This window comes from Euphorbia lathyris, chromosome 3 (genome assembly GCF_963576675.1).
Source record: "Euphorbia lathyris chromosome 3, ddEupLath1.1, whole genome shotgun sequence".
NCBI classification, from domain to species: Eukaryota; Viridiplantae; Streptophyta; class Magnoliopsida; order Malpighiales; family Euphorbiaceae; genus Euphorbia; species Euphorbia lathyris.
Window position 1 is genome coordinate 70,315,156 of NC_088912.1, and position 21,515 is coordinate 70,336,670.

At 37.0% G+C, this 21,515-nt stretch overlaps 2 protein-coding genes across 2 annotated transcripts; both read left to right on the forward strand.

Moving 5' to 3' along the window:
- The first annotated feature begins 9,894 nt into the window (after positions 1 to 9,894).
- Positions 9,895 to 16,328, forward strand: LOC136224130 (BRAP2 RING ZnF UBP domain-containing protein 2). Its single transcript, XM_066012387.1, has 12 exons — positions 9,895 to 10,247; positions 10,353 to 10,468; positions 11,152 to 11,260; positions 11,381 to 11,501; positions 12,533 to 12,630; positions 14,066 to 14,172; positions 14,250 to 14,496; positions 14,587 to 14,640; positions 15,034 to 15,177; positions 15,336 to 15,400; positions 15,746 to 15,800; positions 15,893 to 16,328. Exons 1-12 carry the CDS (start codon positions 10,032 to 10,034, stop codon positions 16,061 to 16,063), a joined length of 1,503 nt encoding a protein of 500 aa, XP_065868459.1. The 5' UTR covers positions 9,895 to 10,031; the 3' UTR covers positions 16,064 to 16,328.
- A 3,489-nt stretch (positions 16,329 to 19,817) lies between these two features.
- On the forward strand, positions 19,818 to 21,304 carry LOC136222996 (peptide deformylase 1A, chloroplastic). Its single transcript, XM_066010731.1, has 4 exons — positions 19,818 to 20,261; positions 20,465 to 20,554; positions 20,644 to 20,711; positions 20,811 to 21,304. Exons 1-4 carry the CDS (start codon positions 19,869 to 19,871, stop codon positions 21,052 to 21,054), a joined length of 795 nt encoding a protein of 264 aa, XP_065866803.1. The 5' UTR covers positions 19,818 to 19,868; the 3' UTR covers positions 21,055 to 21,304.
- The last annotated feature ends 211 nt before the right edge of the window (positions 21,305 to 21,515 follow it).

The following is a 21,515-nucleotide window of genomic DNA, read 5'->3' on the forward strand; positions in this document are numbered from 1 at the left end:
GCACAAATTGCAACGAGAAACAACTTGACAGCCGCGCAACTGAAGTTGATCATGTGTTGGCAAATACCCAAGATAAGCCCGCCATCCAATAAGCGAGTGTGCAGGAGGAACACTCTGACACCTTAAAAAACGACTCCAAGACTGTTGAGTAGGAGGAGATCTAAGCCAAGCGTACATGAGCTTAACAGTAAAACCCCACTCGTAGCAGGCTTCCAAACACAAATATCAACATCGTCCCTACCCCGCCTAATATTCCGAAAATCTATTCTCCACATCCGCAGGTAACACGGGCAGATTATGCCAATTATTACCATCCAAATAATCCTCCACCAAATCAAAACAACGACGATGTTGACTAGCAGATAGGCCAACCTGTGCAGCCAGTGAAGGACACATCCAGGTCGCATTCCAAAAATTAAGTTCAGAGTGCTGACCAATCCACCAAAAACAGTGATGCTCAACTTCAGAATAAATGGATTTTATCGAGCCCCAAATAGAAGAATTCATGATATAATGTCGTGACTGTCCCGCTTTATTGAGAAAACGAGTTCTAAGTAAGTTAAAGCAGAGAGACTTTTCTTGAAGAAGACCCCAAGCCATCTTTCCATTCAATGCCTTGTTTAGAATAGACAGATTCTTAATTCCAAGACCTCCATCCTTGAAGTTTTGACAACAAATTTTCCAAAGGACAGTGACAAGCTTCTTGCAATTAATGGACCCAGACCAAATAAAATTCCTCATATGCCTAGTCATACGTGTAAGCAGCGCAGAGGGCCACTTATAAATGCAAAAAGAGTGAATGAAGCTACCAGTAATTACAGAATTTACCAGAGCCACTCTCCCAGCCATAGACAAACAATGCCCTTTCCATTTAGCAAAGTGAGCAAGCACCCTATCCATCAAACTAGTCAAATATCGTGTCTTTGGTAAACCAAAAAACAAAGGGACTCCAAGATAGCGAAATGGAATAGACCCTTGACGAATACCAATAATATCAGCAAGACGATTGCCACGTCCAGAAGAAACAAAGGAGCCCAGAAATAATTCAGATTTGTTCCAACTAACACACTGACCCGAGATAGATCCATACAACTCAAATACACCCTTAATAACAGCTAGATTACCTGAAGAGGCCCTGCAGAAGAGAAGAATGTCATCAGCATAAAATAAATGAGTCGGAAACACCTTTGCAGAAGTATATTGCATTGGAGCAAGTCGCCCAGTATCCACGAGGTGAAGCAACCAACGGCTAAGAAAGTCCTCAGCAATACCAAACAATATAGGAGATAGTTGATCGCCTTGTCGAACCCCTCTTGAACATCTGAAATATCCACTAATGGCTCCATTGTTCAAAATTGAAATCCGAGATGCAGATAAAACATTCAGAATCCAGTCTTTGAATTGAATAGAGAAACCAAAAGCGTCCATCACAGCAAGTAAAAAATTCCAATTTAAAGTGTCAAAAGCTTTCCTGATGTCAACCTTCAAGGCTAAGTTCCCTCCAAAACACTTTTTCCGAAGCATATTAGTGCATTCAGAAGCAAGCGAAATGCATTGGTGAATACTTCGTCCAGGAATAAATCCAAATTGATTCTGAGAAACAATGCGAGATGCAATAGAAGCGAGTCTATCAGCCAAAATTTTTGCAATTATTTTATAACTAAAGTTGCTCATTGCAATAGGCCTATACCGATCAAGAGATATCACACCCTCCACCTTCAGGATAAGGACCATAATACTGGAGCACATGCCAGGATGTATCATGCCACTCATAAAGAAGCTTTTGACAACATCAAACACATTAGCACCAACAATATCCCAGAAAGACTGAAAAAAGACCCCAGAAAAACCATCAGGTCCAGGAGAACTACTGATATCCATTGCAAAGACTGCCATACAAACTTCATTCATATCCGGACAACGAGTAAGCAAATCATTATCCAAGTCAGAGATAAGATGTGGAATGATGCGCCCTCACCTAAGTCAGAGATGAGAACTCACTAAGGGATAAGTGTACCCCGTCGTTATCAAGTAATAAATTTCTGGTTTAAGTCCAGGTTATCGTCCACAGGATTTATTTCTGCAAGTACCGAGCTACTCGATCTCGGATGTTATCTAGGCTTAGGGGGTTTTGAGTTTGTTTGATTAAATTAATCTACTCCTAAGTTGAATTACGCTATTCCTAGCTAAGTTATCTGATTCTAACTAAGTTACTCTACCCATAATTAAGTTAAACTACTCCTAAGTGATCTTTTACCAATGCAATTAACCGAAGGAACATGAAGGGATACGATGATAATGAAAATAGAATGTTTAAACAATTGAATTGAAACCTAAGTCACTTGTGTCCAAGGCGATTAACCCGACCTATCCTCCTAAAGTCCCTAGTTCGTGATTCCCTTGTAAGGCCGAAACTAGTTCTAAGGCTCAGTAATTTGGGCTTAATCTTCTATAGGGTCGTCAATCCTATAGGCACTGACTAGGTCAGATTCAGCTCGCAATATGTGCCAACCTAATTTTGGGATTATCGAATGAGTTAAACCAATCAGACAAAGCGTAAGACAAAGATTAAAACATCAAAACAATTGAATAAACAAGAACTATAATATATATCAAAGATGGAAACATTGTCACGAAGTTACAATAAACCTAGAATTCATAGCATGTATCAGAGGCTAGACAGAATGTAAAAGAAGAAAAATCCCTTTCAGGGAACCTGTCTACCAATGCAGGCGTCTTTCTAGGATTTAAGGATGAAGCTTGAGCAATCCTCGGTGAATGGAGCTTCGGAGGTGTCTTCAATGGAGGTTTGAAGGATATGGAGGAGGTGGAGAGGATTTCTCAAGGTGAAAAGCTAAGAAAATTACAAAGGAAAAAGATCCCTAAATTACAATGAAAAAATCCTATTTATAGACGCGGCTCGGGCCTCGTTTTGACCTATTTTCGTGTCCTTATTGGTGTAGGAAGACGTGGGGCCAATCGTGGCTTTGTGGGGACGGAATTGGTCTTTTTGACCAATTCTCGCAGGGCTGCTCGCCGAGCAGGGCGAGCTGCTCGGCGAGCAGGGCTGCTCGCGACGAGCAGCCCCCTGCTCGCCGAGCAGCCCCCTGCTCGCCGAGCAGGAGCCTGGCGGCCTGCTCGGCGAGCAGAAATGGCCCACGGGGCCCTGCTCGCCGAGCGTTTTCGCTCGGAACGCGCTCGATTCTTGCCGAGTATCCTTTACGTCCTTTTTCGCCCGAACTTACACCTGCGCACGTATAGAAACTCCAGATAACATTAGTCCGAAAGCTAAATTGATCCGTCAATCGCTTATTTTGAGCACGCTTCGTTTGGTGCGACTTTTGACGAACCAATTAGCTTCAAAAGATAACGGAATTATACTATGCATGCTATTTCGGCCATAATTGCCTAAATTGGTCATAAAACGAGCCTAAACAACGAAAAATAAATAAAACGTTTCCAATTCCTAATTAACTCACACAAAAGCATTTAAATGCGAGAAATGCTCGCTTATTAACTAAATAATGCTAAAACCCGCCCTAAAACCGTACCCGAGGATAGGGGTTTTTGACCCCTATCATGGAACAACCTCATAAACTAGATCATAATTCTGCGGCAAGACCTCATCATTTTTAAAAAGACTTGAATAAAATTCAGCAATATCTGTCCCAATTTGATTCAGATTAAAGACCAGCTCATCCTCAATTTGAAGCACTGAAATCCCAGAGGTAGCAGCTCGAATAGATGCCATACGATGGAAGAAGTTGGTATTTCGATCTCCCTCCTTAATCCATCTAACTCTGCTCTTGTCACGCAAAAAGACCTCCTTTCTATGCAAAATATTATCCAAATGTGCATGAGCATTCATCTCCTCATGATGTAGTTCAGGAGTAAACCCATTCTCAGAGATTTCTGCCTGCACACGAGCCAGATCCGTCTCAGCATCAGTGAGACACATATCAATGTTACCAAAAACCACTTTATTCCAGTGATGGAGCACCGGCCGAAGTCGCTTGAGTTTATCGCATAAAGCTTGCATAGGAGGTAAGCTAGGATGCATTCCATTCAAAAAATCAGCAATCACCTCCCTAATCCCCGGATGCAGAATCCACATAGACTGAAATCTAAATCTAGAGATAGGGTGTTTCCCCTTAGAGCAGCTAAACATCAAAGGGCAATGGTCAGAGTGATGCCGCGGCAAAGCCAAACTGCAAATCGATTCCCATAAGTTCGAGAATAAAGCAGATAATAAAACTCTATCCAGCCGACATTCAACCCGCGCAGAGCCAGACCTGCCATTAGACCAAGTAAAGAAGGCCCCATGAGTAGGACCATCAACAAAAGAACCAGAATCAATAAAATCACGAAACTCCCTACAAGGACGCAAAGCAGGAGCCCGTCCCGATTTCTCATGAGATCCAAGGACAGAATTAAAATCTCCAAGAAGCACCCAATGCCCATTCAACCTATTTTGATGAGCCAAAATATTATCAAACATAGTGACACGTCTATTTGCCTAAACGCTCTCGTAAACAAAGCAGACAAAAGTATTTAAATTAGACAAACTCAGAATAACAAACTGTTCATGTCTGAAACAAATATTGGTAACCATGGAAGAATTAATCTTTGCAAAAACACATAGAGTTGGAAGCTCCTTATTGTTCATAGCAATTAAAGACAACCCAAGCCTTCTCCAGAAGGCCTCATTAACAGAACTGAACTCCACCATGGGCTCAGCTAAACAAAGAAAATCCGGTTTATGAAGAGAACATAAACGATGCAAGTAATCCTGAGTATCCCTATTAAGAATACCCCTACAATTCCAGTAAAGAAAGATCATTTAAAACGGACCGGAGGTTTACTGGCTCATTTGTTTCGAGCTGGCAAATTCTCCGTTGTTGTCATAATTTTTTCCCTCCGCCTTACTTTCTTAGTGCTAACTGTGTTCCAGCTATTGTCATCCTCCTCTGCCATATCAGCCCAGGATTTAGTACGGGATGATGATTCAGATGCTGAATCAGCTCCTTCATATCTAGTGAGAATATTGTCCATTCCAGGTGAATCCGGCCTATCAGTTTTATCACAACTGTATTCATCCTCCTTCCTAAGTTGCGGGCTGCTAGGTAGAACAACCTCCACTACACAACCAGTATCAGTAGGAGGCCTAAGCTTAGAAACAATCCGTGAAGTGTCATGTTGAACAGGCACCTCGGTCTGGATTGCATTAGGCTTTTTCACAAACTTCCTCTCCTGTGAAATCATTGTACGTTTTCTTTCAATAACCGGAGCCTCTAGAACCTTTTCCAATGGTTTTTTATTTTTCCTGAAGTCATAAGCCATGTGGCCAATGTTTGAACAAACTTTACAGAAGCTTGGTAATCTCTCATACACCACATCTATCCAAATTTGTTTTCCTTCTCTCTCAATACCCATTTTAACAGGAAGCTCATTCATCAAATCCACATCAATTAACATTCTAGCATAATGACCAAACTCACCTTCAAGAGTGGTATTATCAAATCGTATAAGCCCTCCAATACCCTTTGAAATATCCGAAAGAATTTGAGGATCCCAATACTCCCACAGAAGAGAATATAATCTAACCCAAACCTGAGCATTTGTAGACTTCTCAGCATAGGGGTCAAAGTCTGGAACCCATGGTTGCAAACGGAAAGTACCTGGCTTAGTATTGATAATGCCCCGCGCTAGCAACTGATTCTTGATCTCCTGGGATCCCAAAACCACATGAAAAAAGCCTCTCCCGATAGATATCAGTCGCCAAGAATCCTTCAAACCCCATACCTTTGTTAAAGTTTCCTTAAGAGAAAGAACCTTCCATGGGGCATCTCCTTTGTTTAAGATTAACCTGCCAATCAGAGATGAGGAGCAAAGGGCCGCACGCCTATCATAGGCAGATTGAGAAATTCTAATCGACCGAAGACCGCCAATATCAGAAATCACAGCAGACGAGCAAGGAGTCGGATCCAGATTCCCAGCAAGGACCTTCGCAAATGACCTACCCTGCACCTTCAAATTAGGCTTTCTCAAAGGATCCTGTGAAATCGAAGCAATCTGTGGCTGCGGGATACGCGATTGCGAATTTATGAAAAAGGGCCTTTGGATTAAAGAGAACCTCTATACCGAGGTAGTTATCTAGATAATCCATGATGGATAAAGAGTGATTCCTAAATGATTTGGAATTTAGTAAGGAAAGTTTTGGAGTCTTTTTAGGCAGATTTGAATCTCCATCAAAATTTTCTTAGCTTTAATGTATTGTTAATTGACTTTATTTGTTGCATCAAAACTAACATATAATATTATACTTATTTACTATTTCTAAAATAATATTACATTTTATATTTATTAAATTTAGATTTATAAAAAAGATAGAGTGTGGAATAACTAGGGTCTCAAAATGCAGGAATCGCCTTTGTATATTTTTTACAAAATGTATTATTATTTATAAAGACATTTTGTCGACGGGAGACAGGAAAAAAATTATTTGTCATGAACGAAAAATTTATTGCAAAAATAGTGTTAGATGCAATATCAATTTAAAAAGAAAACGAACAAAAAGAAGAAAAACAAACTTCTTAATAAATTAAATTATATAACAAATTAAAAATTATATAATACTTTTCAACCTTTTAGAAAGAAGAGGAAAATAAGAGGAAATTATTAAAACCTGCATAAAACAGTTTCCTTAAAACAAAATTTGCCTACTACAGAGCTGACATAAGTCGAACTTTACTTGTATGCAAAATTATCATCAAAGAAGTAAGAGTGAAAAAATGGACCAAATTTATAGTGTTTTTTCTAAGATAAGAAGATGAAGAAAGGAAATAGACTAGAGGAGATAAAAAAACCGCCTAAAATTAATTCTAAAATTTAATTCCATTCAATAAAATTAATCTACTTGCCACCACTTTAGATTTAAAAAGATTATGATAGTGGAGAAATGAAAATGGATTGGCCTAAAAGAAAAGAAAGTAATTCGGAATGACCCAATATAGTCGAGAGCCAATTTATAAATCATAAATCCTAAAAGATATATTTTAGACCTCTAATTTATAAAATCTATCCAAGGTGTTGCACTTTGTTTGGGAATTTTGCCTAGGTATCCTACCATGATTCTTCAACCTGCAGCGACGTAGAATTAATATTAGCGGCAATTGTACCCAGTGTGCTCACCCGATTGAAGATGAACTCTATATTTTTAAGCTCTGTCCAGCTGCGAGAGATGTATGGAAAGTGTTAGGTCGGCCATTTCGGCTTGACAAAACTAGGGCAGCAACTACAGTGGACCGGTTAGAGGCATGTATGGATAATTTGTCGGAGTATGAGCTTAAATTTTCTATTGTCATTTTGTGGTGGTTATGGTATCATCGGAACATATTCATCCACAATAATGATTGGCTCAAGACAGATCTTCTCATTGATAAGGTCCGAAATTTTTTAGTAGAATGGACCAAGCTACCTTCGTTGATAGTACTGGTACGTCTCATTCCCCCTCATCTAGTAATGTAACCCTTGGCCCTTACAAGGCATGGTGTCCCCCTTCTACTGGCGTCATAAAAATTAACTGTGATGCCGCATGGGAGGGTAATGGTTGTGTCATAAGAGCTGGCTTAATTGCTAGAAACTCGAATGGACACGTTATGGCATCTGCGGACATTCCTATTGGTATCTGCACTTCGATTGAGGAAGCTGAGCTTCAAGCAATATCTGAAGGTGTTAAATGGGCAAGAGACTATCAATATTGAATCAGATGCTAAGTCGGTGGTGGAAGCTCTGTCACATGGTTCTATCCCTTAATCCTCTCTTTACTTTCAATATACTGATGTAATTAGCCTTAGTTCTCTGTTTTCTTTATGCTCATTCTATTTTGTTCATAGAGAAGACAATAAAGTAACTCATTGGTAAGCCTCTTGAGCCAAAGGTTTTGATTCTCCTACTGTGTTAATGGAGGATTGCTCTGATTTACCTTCTTCATAATAGGATACTTTCTTTATGAAAAAATAATTTTTTTAGTTTGACATTATTTAAACTTAGTTGTTAAAATATATTACTTGATATTTTCGGATCTGAATTTCTACCTAAAATTTCTAAATTATTTTTGGACTAGTACAAAATTAATATATAAAATTTGGGTGGGACTACAATTAAATATTAAGTTGAGAATTAAAGATTCACCTTGTCCCTTGGAAGGAGGTCTGCCAGGCTAAAAGCATGGGGGGTCTTGGCATTAGACAAGCTAAGGACAACAACAAAGTTTTACTAATGAAGCTCCTCTGGAGAATGTGGCAATGCCCCTCTTTTCTTTGGGTTCGTCTGCTCTGTGGTAAGTATCGGAAGGATAAAACCTTTGGGGGCCCTAAGGAGAGAGTTGTCAATTGTTCTTTCCTTTGGAAAGGGCTTAGCGCCGTGTTTGCTGAATTCTGCTCGGGGGTTGGCCTGGAGGTCGGTAATGGCAAGTCCATTAACTTCTGGTATGACACCTGGATTGGAGATAACCCGCTTATAGATGTTTGTAGTTCCCCCCGCCTAGCAATATCCGCAACTGGAGGATTGCCGATGTGGTGGACTCTGATGGGGACTGGATTTGGTCAAAGTTTGATACCTTCTTTAGCCTGGATACTCTCCTTAGAATAAGGGGAGTTATGATTAGTAATCAAGAGGAAGACAAGGATAGGCATTGCTGGGCCCTGACTAACAATGGAGCTTATTCTTGCAAATCTGCCTTTGAAGCCTTTAACCTCAACAGATCCGACCCTCTCTCGGATACTTGGAAATCCATTTGGGCCCTTAAAATCCCTTACCATATATTAGGAGCTTCCTGTGGCTGGGAGTTAAGGATAGGTTGCTTACTAATTCGGATAGGCACAGACGACATTTGGCGGATTCAGGAGCTTGCAGTAGATGCAGAGGCCATGTTGAAACTTTGTGCCATGCTCTTAGGGTCTGCTCTAAAAGTAAAGAGGTGTGGAAGAAAGTTTTCCCACACCACATTCTCCCTTCCTTCATTGCCCACTCTGAGAATGACTGGTTCTCTAATGGGGTTAGTGGGAAGTTACTGGCTAACATGGAGCATGGTGACATTTTCTTTGCTATTATTTGTCACCAAATCTAGAAGTGGAGGAACGAGGAGATTTTTAGTGAGAAGACTGTCTTTATTCAGAACTTACCTGAGTTCTTCTCGAAAAAGCTCCTTATTATTATTGAGAGCTTCAAAGGGGATTCCCTTGCCAGGTCTACCCAGAATAAAGAGGTCCACCTTGTTGGTTGAAGTAGGCCAAAGGATGGGGTGGTGAAGTTGAATACGGATGGCTCCTGCCTCAACAATGGAAGAGTCACGACCGGAGGTGTTCTTAGAGACGCGGGGGGCGCCTGGATGTCTGGGTTCACCCATAACCTGGGGTTGGGCTCGTCCTTTTCGGCGGAGCTTTGGGGTATTCTCTCTGGTGTCAAGCTTGCCAGAAGTCTGGGTATTAAGAGGCTTTCTGTAGAGTCTGATAATAAGGAGGCCATTAATATGATTTCTGATAATCATGCTATTTGTCTTAATAGCCAAAACTTTATCAAAGCTATTAAAAGACTTGGCTCTTTCTTTGAGTTCTTAGAGTTCAGTCACATCTTCAGAGAACAGAACCGAATTGCGGATCGCTTGGCGGCGGCTGGGCATGAGGGAATGTTAGGTGTTACTACCCTTTCTGATCCTCCTATCTTTCTTTCTTCTATTCTCTTAGAGGATAGGATTGGGATCAGCTTTCCTAGGCTGATCCCATGCTAATTTGTTTTTTTTTTTTTTTTCTGTTTCTACCAAAAAAAATATTAAGTTGAGAATAATATAAATATTTAAAATTATTGGTGTATACATACTATACCACCAAAAGAAGTCGAACCTTGCGAATTTGTTAGACAGATTTAGGATGAAACCCAAATGAATTGCAACCCAGTACCATTTCAGACATAAATTGACTCTGATACCAAACCCCGCGATCACTCTTTCATTTTAACTGAATCTCATTGGAATGTCTCCGAGCTCAAGCGCTGCAGCCTCTATAGCTGCGCCGGAGGACCGCTTTCGGCAATCGGAATCGAAGATAACTGCTGACTTTAGTGACTCCTCCACGTCTTCATCGTCTCCAATTGCTCAAGCTTTCCCTTTCTCCTCTGGGAACCCTAGGATTGAAGAAACACGCGGTGTTATGCATCTATTCTCCAACGATACCGTTTCATCTCTTCCTGTAAGCTCAATTTCTCTCTCCAACCAACCGTGTTTCTGTTCACTTTAGAAATATTTCTCGGGGTGAACATTCACAACTTCTCCATTTCTTAATAATGTTGCTCAGGTTGGAAGAAAACCTCTTGTGTCAGTGCTTGGAGTGCCAAACCATATGACATATGCAGATTTTTGTCAGTTTTGCGCTTCATTTATTCCGCACATATCAGAGATGCGAATTGTCAGGTAATTATATAATTTTCATTAGTGGTCACACTTACAGTTTTTATTGAGGTATTAGATACAACCATCATAAATACCTAAAGAATGATCCGCATGTGTATACACAATATAGTTTTGGTTGTGAAAATTCAGGGGACTACTTTCAAGTTTAGCTAGTGGTGAAAGAAATTTTGATTTTAAAGAGGGACATTAAGCTACCCAGGACTAAAGAATGAAATTTAGAAAGTGATGCAGCATAATTGAAGGTGGCAACATCCTGGTTTGAGAATAAAAAAAAAAGGGCGGCCCGGTCGCACTACGCCTCCCCGCTGAGCGAAGGTCCGGGGAGGGGTCCCACCACAAGGGTGTACTGGGGGCAAGCCTTCCCCTACCAATTTATTTGGCAAGAGGGCGAGCCTTGGCGCATCGGTAAACGTTGTTGTCGTGTGACCAAGAGGTCACGGGTTCGAGTCTTAGGGGCGGAATGATCTAACTAGCCCAAGGTTCATGACATAAAGAACTGCTTTTGAAGCATGATCCAACTTCCAAGTGTAAAGGGATGTTTGAAAGGTTTGGGAGGAATAAAGAATAGACTGTACAGAGAGAGAACAAAAGAACAAGGAATAGACTGTTCTCCTTCTCCCTCCCCCTTTTATGTTTTGTTAACTTATGTCTAATATGATCCTTGTTTTGATTTTTTTTTGTAGGAATGATGGGATGGAGGATCGATATAGTATTCTGATAAGATTTGATAGTCAGGACTCGGCTGATAAATTCTATAAACATTTTAATGGTAGACAGTTTAATTCTTTGGAGGTAGGATCTGATCTCGTTTAATATTCTTAATGAATGGATGCAAGATCTACTAGTTCATAATTTGATGATATGTTGCTAAATTACCATTGGGAATATCTATTGATTTTTACATATATTTAGGAAGATGTTTGCCGTGTGCTTTTTACGGTTGATGTACAATTCACTGGCTATAGTGGTTCACTTGACAATCAGCCTGTCCCAACAAGTACAACTGAACAACCTTCATGTCCAGTTTGTCTTGGTAAGTTCAATTTCACGTCAGGAATTCTCAACTCTGGATCCTTGCTGCCTCTTTCATCTTCTTCCTTTTTCTTTCTATCTTTGTTTCATTTTTTTTTCCCACAAGTACACCTACTGTAAGTATTTCTGTGGTGAAAGAATTTATCTTCTATCTAAAAAATGAAAATATCATTGGAAGATGTTGGACATTTTAGAAGTTATAGATTTGGTAATTGGTAGTAAGTTATTTAATATTTCTTTTCCAAACATGTTGAACAAGGGCTTCTAATTTGTAAATGCTAGAAAAGCAGGAATTTAATTAGACTGAATGCCTAACTTGGCATATATATATGTGTGTGTGTGTGTTTATTTCGTAAAAATATCTACGTTTAGCTTACTGGAAATTGACTTGCTTAATATCTGTAAATGAATGTCTTTTGGGCTCTCAAATTCTAGTTTTATCATTTATGAAAAAATTGAGAAAAAAAAATAATAGTATTATATCTACATTGGAGATTTGTCTTCCTAAATGGCTTGACATTTCAGAAAATTGAAAAAGCTGGGGCATAATCTCCTTGACTTTGTGTCTGAGTGGGTTAAGCAATTATTACATTTTCCATGATGTCAATTGCATGGAGTATTAATGCAATTCAATTATCTTGATTCCTGGTTACTTTTATGATATAGACTTGAGTCTGGCCTGCTGCTGTGGTTTTTATCTGTGTTTACCTGCCAAAAGTAGAATTCTTCCTCTTTGTTTATTTTTCCCCCCTTATGCGAAATCATTTTACTTTGTTTTATGTATCTGTTTGACTTGATTTTCTTTTTCACCAACGAAAAGTAACTTTGTTGATTGTATTGGTACACCCACACTTGTGAGACAATGATTGCTTTGTGGTCTATTTGGTCATTACTTCTGTAGGTAAAATCAATTGGCCGGTGTACAAACTTGCTATTAATTTAGTAATGTTATCTATCCTGCTTGAAGCCATCATATTTATTAATTTATGCCAATTGTGTCTTATGCTTTATCTCATTCTTCTTCATTTACAGAAAGATTAGACCAAGACATGGGTGGAATTCTCACAACTATATGCAATCATTCTTTTCACTGTTCGTGCATTTCAAAATGGACAGATTCTTCTTGTCCAGTAAGTTACTGTGATTGTTTTGCATTTTCTTTATCTGTGGTAATAGTGCTGCTGGGCATGGCAAAGTGTCTTCCATACCTCTGACTTAAGCTTCCACTTGCTCTCTTAAAAAGCGTTGCTGACAATAGGCGAAGTTAAGTTTTTTAGATGTAGTAAAGCAGAATTTCCTGCATGCTTCATTTGATCAGCTAAAGAGAATAGTAGTTGAATGTGTAATGAAAAGATCAGCATAATTCTGCATTTATATATTTATGCGCGTGTTCTCTCTTTTTAGTTGAGCCTGAGCAAGTATTCACACCATTGCCTTTGTTGCAGAAGCAGCAATGTAGCGTATGTTGGTTATAACGGTGGTTCATTGATTGTAGCCTTGTAGATAATTATAATATAACCATATAATAAAACGATTCAATTCAGAAATCAGCTGTGGTTGCAGCACACTTATGATAAAAGTTTTCATAAAATTGCACCAAGTCATGATTGTGTCCTGTCCCTTAATTTACTGTGGTCTGACGGCTGGTAATAGTGATTTATCCATTTTGATCATCAAAACACGATCCAATAAAAGTTCAGGAGTTGTCAGATTTAAAAAACACCTGACTTGTTCTAGGCAAAAGTAGTTTTTGCAATCGCTGCTTAGGACTTCCATAGTTCTACGAATCCTCATTCATAGGCTATGCTAGAAGGAAGGTAATAAACTGTTAATCAGTCATTATGAGTGTTTCAAGTGTTCTACTTTTATGACCTATTTTGATGGGTTGGAGTAGGGTTCATTAGAGAGCCCTACAATTTCTAGGAAAGATAGCTAAAGACTGAAATTATGCTGTTTATTCATTTCCATGCTTAGCAATGTCTTATAGACAAGCCTAACAAACGTCTAGCCATAATTCAAAATTAAAAAACGATTAGCTATTATCACAACTCAGCTGCTATTGATTCTATATATAAAAAAAAGGGCGGCCCGGTCGCACTACGCGTCCCCGCTGAGCGAGGGTCCGGGGAGGGGTCCCACCACAAGGGTGTACTGGGGACAAGCCTTCCCCTGCCAATTTATTTGGCAAGAGGCCGCTCCTAAGACTCGAACCCGTGACCTCTTGGTCACACGACAACAACGTTTACCGTTGCGCCAAGGCTCGCCCTCCTATTGATTCTATATATATATGAAAAAAAAACTGCTTGAATTCTGTGTCTTCCAGATCAGCTCCTAATTCAAAATTCAAAATTGGAACTACCTTAACTGACTGAGAGTAAGCTGCTGGAAGCTGAGCTGGTTGTTGACTTGTAACCTATGGTCACAAGTTTGAGGTTCTTGCTGCTATGAGTTGCTGATTCCTTTATCTCTTTAGTAATTCATGTGGTGCATTATGAATTTTAAAGGTTCCATTCAGATAAAATATTATGGCCTAAGTAGCCAACTAATATCGACTTCTGATTTCAGGTTTGTCGATATTGCCAGCAACAACCAGAAAAATCAACATGTTTTGTATGCCAAACTTCTGAGAATCTATGGCTTTGTGTTATCTGTGGTTTTGTTGGGTGTGGGAGGTAATAATTTTCAAATTTTTATTGTGATCTCTTTCTCTCACTTTTTCCTCTTAGAAATTCTATTTCTTCTTGATCAGGTATAAAGAAGGGCATGCCATAAGGCATTGGAAAGATGCACAACACTGCTATTCTCTAGAATTGGAAACGCAACGTGTTTGGAATTATGTTGAAGACAATTATGTTCATAGATTGATTCTTTCAAAAACAGATGGGAAGTTAGTTGAATTGAATTCGCACTGCGTGCCCACTAATGAGGGTTGTGGAAGTTTTGACTGTGTAAACTCTGGCACTAGTGAGGCTCTTTTGAACAGCAAAGTTGAAGCTGTAGGCTTTCTGTATTTCATTGTAACAGATCTTTATTGCATTATTTTTGTGTCCTTTATGTTGCAATAATCTCATTTGGATTACTCACAGATTGTTAACGAGTACAATGAACTCATGGCTACACAGCTTGAGACCCAAAAAATAGTAAGTGTTTCTTTTCTTTTTCCATTGTTGGATTAATTCATTGAGACCATTTTTAACTTTAGTTTTTGATTGATATATAGTTAATTTTTTTTATCTCCGAATAAGTCAATGTAATAAATGTAAGCATGGCTAAGTCAACTAAAGCATTGTTAGACTGCATACAATGTCTCCTTGATTGAAGGAGAACCTTGTATATATATGTATTGCTATTAAGTAAAATACATCAATGTAGGCTCTTCTCTACATGATATCCCATGTATTCCTAGTGTATTACATGGTTTATTACATCCTATTACTGCTAAAATTTCTATGATGAACAAATGAAATTCGTATGATATCCTGAACATGTAGTATGCAGTTTCAGGAAATTTAATCCATGTGTTCTTTTGATAGTATTTTGAGAATTTGCTAGAAGAAGTCAAAGAAGATACTGAACGAGAAATTTCAGAATCAATTAAGAAGGCTGTTGCACAAAAGTTACAGAAGTTGCAGGCTAAACTGGATAGGTGTCTCAAAGAGAAGAAATTTCTTGATGAAGTAAGTGTCAGTTTCTAACCACCATATTGTTGTATGATAAGAATTTTATATTGGAATTTATTTATTTCATAGCATTGTTTATGATATATTTCCTCTGGAAAATATTAAAATAGATTACTTCATTATTGATCACTGCATTTTCTTGTTTCTGTTTGCAGGTGAATGAGAATCTTATGAAGAATAAAGAGATATGGAAAGCAAAAATACAGGAAATTGAAGAGAGGTATAGAATGTACATTGCTGTAAATAGCATAATCATAGGAATTCTCATTTATATATTTTCCTAGTATAGCTCCTGTATAAATACCCGATTATTCTAATAGAAGATGATTGTATTCTTCCCCTTTCTCTGCTTTCTCGCACATGATAGACCTTTATCCACTTGTGTTTGGTTTTTCAATTTTGATGCAAACAGTTTTCTAGTTAGTTTATAGATGAGGGAAGATTTTCAAAATCTCATCATACTCTCTTCCCAATATCTGCATTCTCTACATTTCTAGAGCGCGTTTACTTTCTGTTGCATATATAGATAGCATCACCTTACCTTATTATAAATATATATTTTCAGGGAGAAAAAGGCTATAAAAGCAAAGGATGATAAAATTCGGGACTTGGAAGAACAGGTGGTTACATTTATGACTTATTTTCTACGTTTTATTTATATTAGTGAGGGCATCTATGTTTATTATATGTTACGGTGGAAATTTGATTGCAGATTAGAGATTTAATGGTGTACCTTGAAGCGGGAAGAACGGTGGAGCAGGTGTCAGTTCCAAATGAAATCAAGGATGGAACTGTACTACCAATCTCAGTAGATTCTTCTTCATCAGGAAAAGGAAACAATTCTAAGGGGGCCAGAAAAGCCACAAACAGGAGAAAAAGCTGATAATGTAAAGGGTGCTTGAGTGAAGATAGCGAGTCGATCAGGAGTTTCATAGGTGTGGATTCTCATCACAGATGGGTATTTTAGTGCAGGTATATAGTGGAACTTGTTGGTTTTAACATAGTGAAGGAAGAAAGATTACAGTGATAATGGTGTATGTAGTATTTGTACAGTCATAGGTTTTAGTTAATGTGGAGTATTATTGCATCCTGTAAATATTTAAGGATTTTCAACTGCAAATAATTTTATTAATTTGTTTATTAGTTTATGTTGTGTCCAGTTTAGCAGATGATAAAATGAAAAGTAATTCTGGGAGTTGTAGAGTCTGTGTGGAGCATTTGGCTATTTAATATAAGAAAGTAAAATATGATTTGTAAATTACTAAATAATTGCATATTGATCATGCTATAAAATAAGGGCTAATTGCTAACCTAGCCTATTTGAAGGGGTTCATTAACATATTTGATTCACGTTGCTTCCATCTCACCAAATTAGACACTTTCATCTATTTTGGATTTGGATAAGAATACCCTTATTTCAATTCACCTCTTTCTCAGAGTCTCAACGCTTTCTTCGTCATCCCAAACCGACGAAAAGACGGTTTATAGAGAGAAGAGATTATATTTTGTTCAATCTTTGAAGAATTAGTGTATGCAGAAGATGATTAGGATGGAAAGCTAAAAAATGGAAAAAAAAAATCTAACAATTGAACTGCTGCGATGTTGCATTTGTGACGAATTCGTTACAAATGCGATAAGAGTTGTCGCATTTGTGACGAAATATGATAAATTTTGCCACAAATGTGACAACAATGGAGGAAAATGGATGAAAATTGAGGAAATTGAAACGATACCGTTACAGATGAAGAAAGAGGCAAGATCAGCGAGAAAAGCAGGCGTATAAGAGAAACATATAATTTCTACGGAAAATTGAACATAATACTTTAATAATCTCAAAAATCGTTAATGATTGGTATCAGAAATTGAAGAAGAAGAAGCGGGAGTAGATGGATCGATTGAATAAAACTAAGGATGATTTTGTTCAAAATGGATGAAAGTATCTAATTTGGTGAGATGGAAGTAGAAATAGATTAGATATGTAAATGAATTCTTTTAATTAGGCAAATTTGCCCATAAAACAATTCGGAATTGATTCATTGTTATATCATTGAGTAATTGCATTTGGTTAGGGAGTTATTATAGAAATTGATACTTACGGAAATGAGTCTTCTTTTCATAGTTTGATTTTAAATATTCTTGGCAATATTTTTATGTTGGAAAGATGAAGAGGAAATTATGCTTATTACTATATGCACGGAGCCAGTCCCGAGTTTAGACATAGAGGTGGTAAAAGTATACATGATCCGATTATAAGACACCAAATCGATATAAAATTTTAATGTTTGACTATAGCTTAGTAGGTAATTTGTCAGTTTTAGGTTAACTCGAAATTGACACGCAAATTTTTAGGTTGGGTTTATATTAACCCGAAAATGACGTGAATATTTAAAATTATTGTTATATTTTCTAATGTTTTTACATATTAATTTTAGTTATAAAGATAATAAAATTATAATTATTACTTGCAAACATGACTCGAACCTCCTATGTTATAAACACATTACATGATCCTCAATAGATTTTTGGATGATTAACGTCAATGTTAACATATTACTAAAAAATAGTATCATATCTCGTATTTTTTTCAAAACCATCATTAATATAAGTATATAGTAAAATTACATGTGATTCAAAAACACGATACGAAATCGACACTAACTCGATTAGGTTAACACGATTATGATACGCAAATTTTTAGGTTGGATTATGGTTGATTTTTTCAACTGAACTAACAAGTTGATCCATTATGAGGATACTATAAATATGTTTTAGTCAAAACACATGCAAGTTTGAAACTTTTAAGGAATGAAGATTCCTCGTAAGGTTTGGAATGCAAATCATCCAAAGCTCTATCACTCACAACAACAAACTCTTCAATATCAAACTACATTCTCACACCACCTATACCGAAATACATATATGATTTGTCCTCTTGATGAACCTTCCTAATAATAAAACAGTGTATAATAACCTTATTATGATAACTCAAATTAACTTATTTAAAAAATTACAAAAACATGTCTTACGGAACATCCTCAACGATTATTACTCAATCTAGACTTATGGCAAACATATTGATTTCACTTTCAATTTGTACATTAGAAGTACAATATTGAAATAGTATAGAAAATATGAATTCTAATAGACAAAACAAATAAAACAAATCATAAATAAATTAAGAAACACATTTCAATACAAACAAAATAACCCAATTTCACATGATTCCAACAAAAATAACACAATTTCCACCAATCTTATATAATTTATTCCACTTTCAAATAATTTAAACCAATTTCAGATGTTCAAAATAGTACAATTGCAAATAAATATAGAATAAACCAAATTTCAAAACTATTTCACATAATGCCAACCAAACTAGGTATAATTTCAATCTTATTCCATATCAAATAATTTAATCAACTTTATAAGATCAATTGCACATAATTTCATTTATTTCAAAGCAATTTCAAAAGCTTTAAGCGACTTAGTTTACACAGTTTAAACAATAATAATACAATCTCTTCGAATTTAATGTAATTTTGATCTTTAAGATACTTTTACACACTTTATTTCATACAAAATCAACCAAATGTGGAAAATTTCACCTAGAATCACACAATTTAATCGACTTTCCAAAACCAATAAACCAGGTTCAATTAATTTGAGCAATTTTAAAACACTCCTATAAAAAATCATCCAATTCGAATCACTTTAAAATCATTGCTAAACTTAAAGAAAAATAATAAAAACAAAATGAAGCAATATATACCATAAAAATATATATATAAAACTTTCAATAAAAAAAATTTTAAAAAAAAATAATATACCTAGAACTTACGAATCTACACAGTTTCATTACTACTACCTTTAAAACAAAACTTAATCATTAGCTTTTTGAGTGACTTTTTTTTTTTTTATGCATCTTCTTTCTAATACCCTTCTCAACAACAGAAGATAATATGATATCCTAAAGTTGGTGACCCCGTTTTGTCCCTCTTACAAAAAAAAAATGTTCATATTTATTTAAGATAATATATTTTTTAGGCTAGGCGAACTCACCCAAAAATTGAGAATTTTTTTTATGAGAGGGACGCGGAAGGGGATAAGAATTTAGTGACATCATATTATCTTCCATCCTTAACTTTCTTAACATCATCATCATGCAACTTCTTCAATGACTTTTTTTTCTAAGAATCACTGTCTTTAGCAATATTTTTGCTCTTCCTAACACCACAAACAAATAAAGAAAATAAAGGAATATGCAAATCCTTCATAACATCAAATACAATTTTACTATAAAAACTGTCAAAACCATAAGAAGTGGACGTTTTATCCTTATCAAAAGAAAGGCTGTAACAAACTTTCTTACTCCACCTTGTTATTCACAAAAACTCGAAAATGCAAACAAATTGAAATAAAGAATCAGAAGGAAACAGCAAATAAAATTGAACATGACAATTAATTAAACAAAAAAACCTAAAAACATTTAATAGCAAAGGACAAAAATTTAGGGAAAGCAATAACAAAGAATACTGTACATGCAATAATAACAAAATTATGCAGCAGAATGTTCTCTAAATTAACATTTTACGTAATTGTCCTTTCTAGTGAAATGGATAAAGCCTAAGGCAGTATGGCCCTAGTGAAGCCCAAAGGGAGGACTGACAGTCACTCTTCACTCTTTAGCCATGGAGACCCTTCACCGGTTCTCCCTCCGTCTCCTCGCCGATAAATGTGTCAACCCAACCACACTTTCTCCGATATATCGTTTTACTCGAATGCCCATATCCAAGCCCCAGTTTTTGAGCTCCACCATCAGAAGGCCCTTCTCTTCCCCTCCAATTGCTAAAGCTGGTTGGCTTCTGGGTCTTGGGGACAAGAAGAAGAACAACAACATGAGAAGTAGCTTGCCGGATATAGTTAAAGCGGGTGACCCAGTTTTGCATGAACCGGCTCGAGAAGTTGCTCCTGAGGATATAGGAACAGAGAGGATACAGAAAATAATTGATGATATGGTTAAGGTTATGCGAATTGCTCCTGGTGTCGGCCTCGCTGCTCCTCAGATTGGAATTCCTTTGAGGGTAACTTCATCATCTTCCTCTTTTATTGTTTGCTTCTCGACAAACCTCAGGAAAATCAAACAATCTGGACTGTTTATTCATCTCTATATGCTGTTTGTTTAGCTTAAAACATTGAAATCTTAACCCTAACATTTTTCTTTTGAATTCCAATATTTGATCGAGCTTAAAGGCATTCCATCTTATATACATTCATATTTGTGCAGATCATAGTTCTGGAAGATACAAGTGAATATATCAGTTATGCTCCCAAGGAAGAGACTAAAATGCAGGATAGACGCCCTTTTGATTTATTGGTATGTTTGTTATCCATTTGGATAAGGAGAGAATTATTTGAATTTACATTTTCAGCATACATTGCAATTTATTAGCTCATTTGAGGCAGGTCATTGTGAATCCAAAACTTATAAAGAAGACCAACACAACTGCACTATTTTTTGAAGGCTGTTTGAGGTAAGATAAACTTCAATCATATCACAATTCGTGTTTAGTGCACATTGATATAAATACTTAAATATCTTCATCACAATTTGTTGTTATATCTTTTTGCAGTGTTGATGGGTTCAGAGCAGTAGTGGAGAGATGTGTTAATGTCGAGGTAACAGGTTTGAGTCGATATGGCCAACCGATCAAAGTGGATGCATCCGGGTGGCAGGCCCGTGTCTTACAGCATGAGTGTGATCATTTGGATGGAACTCTATATGTTGATAAGATGGTTCCAAGAACATTTAGAACTGTTGACAATCTGAATTTACCTCTAGCTGAGGGTTGTCCCAAGCTCGGTGTCCGGACTTGAAAGTGCAGCTTGTGGGGGATTAATGGTAGAATCTCAAGCCATTGTGCGCTACATATAGTGCAGTTTAACTGTAAGCGCAGAGAGACTGTATGATCGTTTACACTCTTGACAATGATTATGTTGTTAGAAGTAGCATAGGACTTGGTTTCAGTATTTAATAAAATTAGTTAGTCCCAGATGCTAGTGGTATCATAATTGGAGTTGGATAGTTGTGGATTTGGTTTTCAATGGAGAATTATTTGGATTTTCATATTATAATATGTAGATGTTGCTTTGCGCTCAGTAAAAGTACGAAAAATAAAGAATACAAGAGACATTAACGAGATTTTGCACCCTCTATTTTTTGCTACAATGTTAATACGAAAAGCTCAAATTTTTGCAGATCTGATTGTGAGTTGCTGATCTTTATATAATCTTCTTGCATCATTTCCATGCCAAGTATTATAAAAGCAAGTAAACAA

What these genes read in the sequence shown, in the direction of transcription:
- LOC136224130 (XM_066012387.1), top strand. Translation starts at nt 10,032, where the DNA reads ATGTCTCCGAGCTCAAGCGCTGCAGCCTCTATAGCTGCGCCGGAGGAC. An exon ending in GGTTTTGTTGGGTGTGGGAG is followed by an intron (nt 14,173 to 14,249) that starts GTAATAATTTTC and finishes CTTCTTGATCAG; the next exon opens with GTATAAAGAAGGGCATGCCA. An exon ending in TTCGGGACTTGGAAGAACAG is followed by an intron (nt 15,801 to 15,892) that starts GTGGTTACATTT and finishes ATTTGATTGCAG; the next exon opens with ATTAGAGATTTAATGGTGTA.
- LOC136222996 (XM_066010731.1), top strand. Translation starts at nt 19,869, where the DNA reads ATGGAGACCCTTCACCGGTTCTCCCTCCGTCTCCTCGCCGATAAATGT. An exon ending in AGATTGGAATTCCTTTGAGG is followed by an intron (nt 20,262 to 20,464) that starts GTAACTTCATCA and finishes ATATTTGTGCAG; the next exon opens with ATCATAGTTCTGGAAGATAC. An exon ending in TTTTTTGAAGGCTGTTTGAG is followed by an intron (nt 20,712 to 20,810) that starts GTAAGATAAACT and finishes ATCTTTTTGCAG; the next exon opens with TGTTGATGGGTTCAGAGCAG.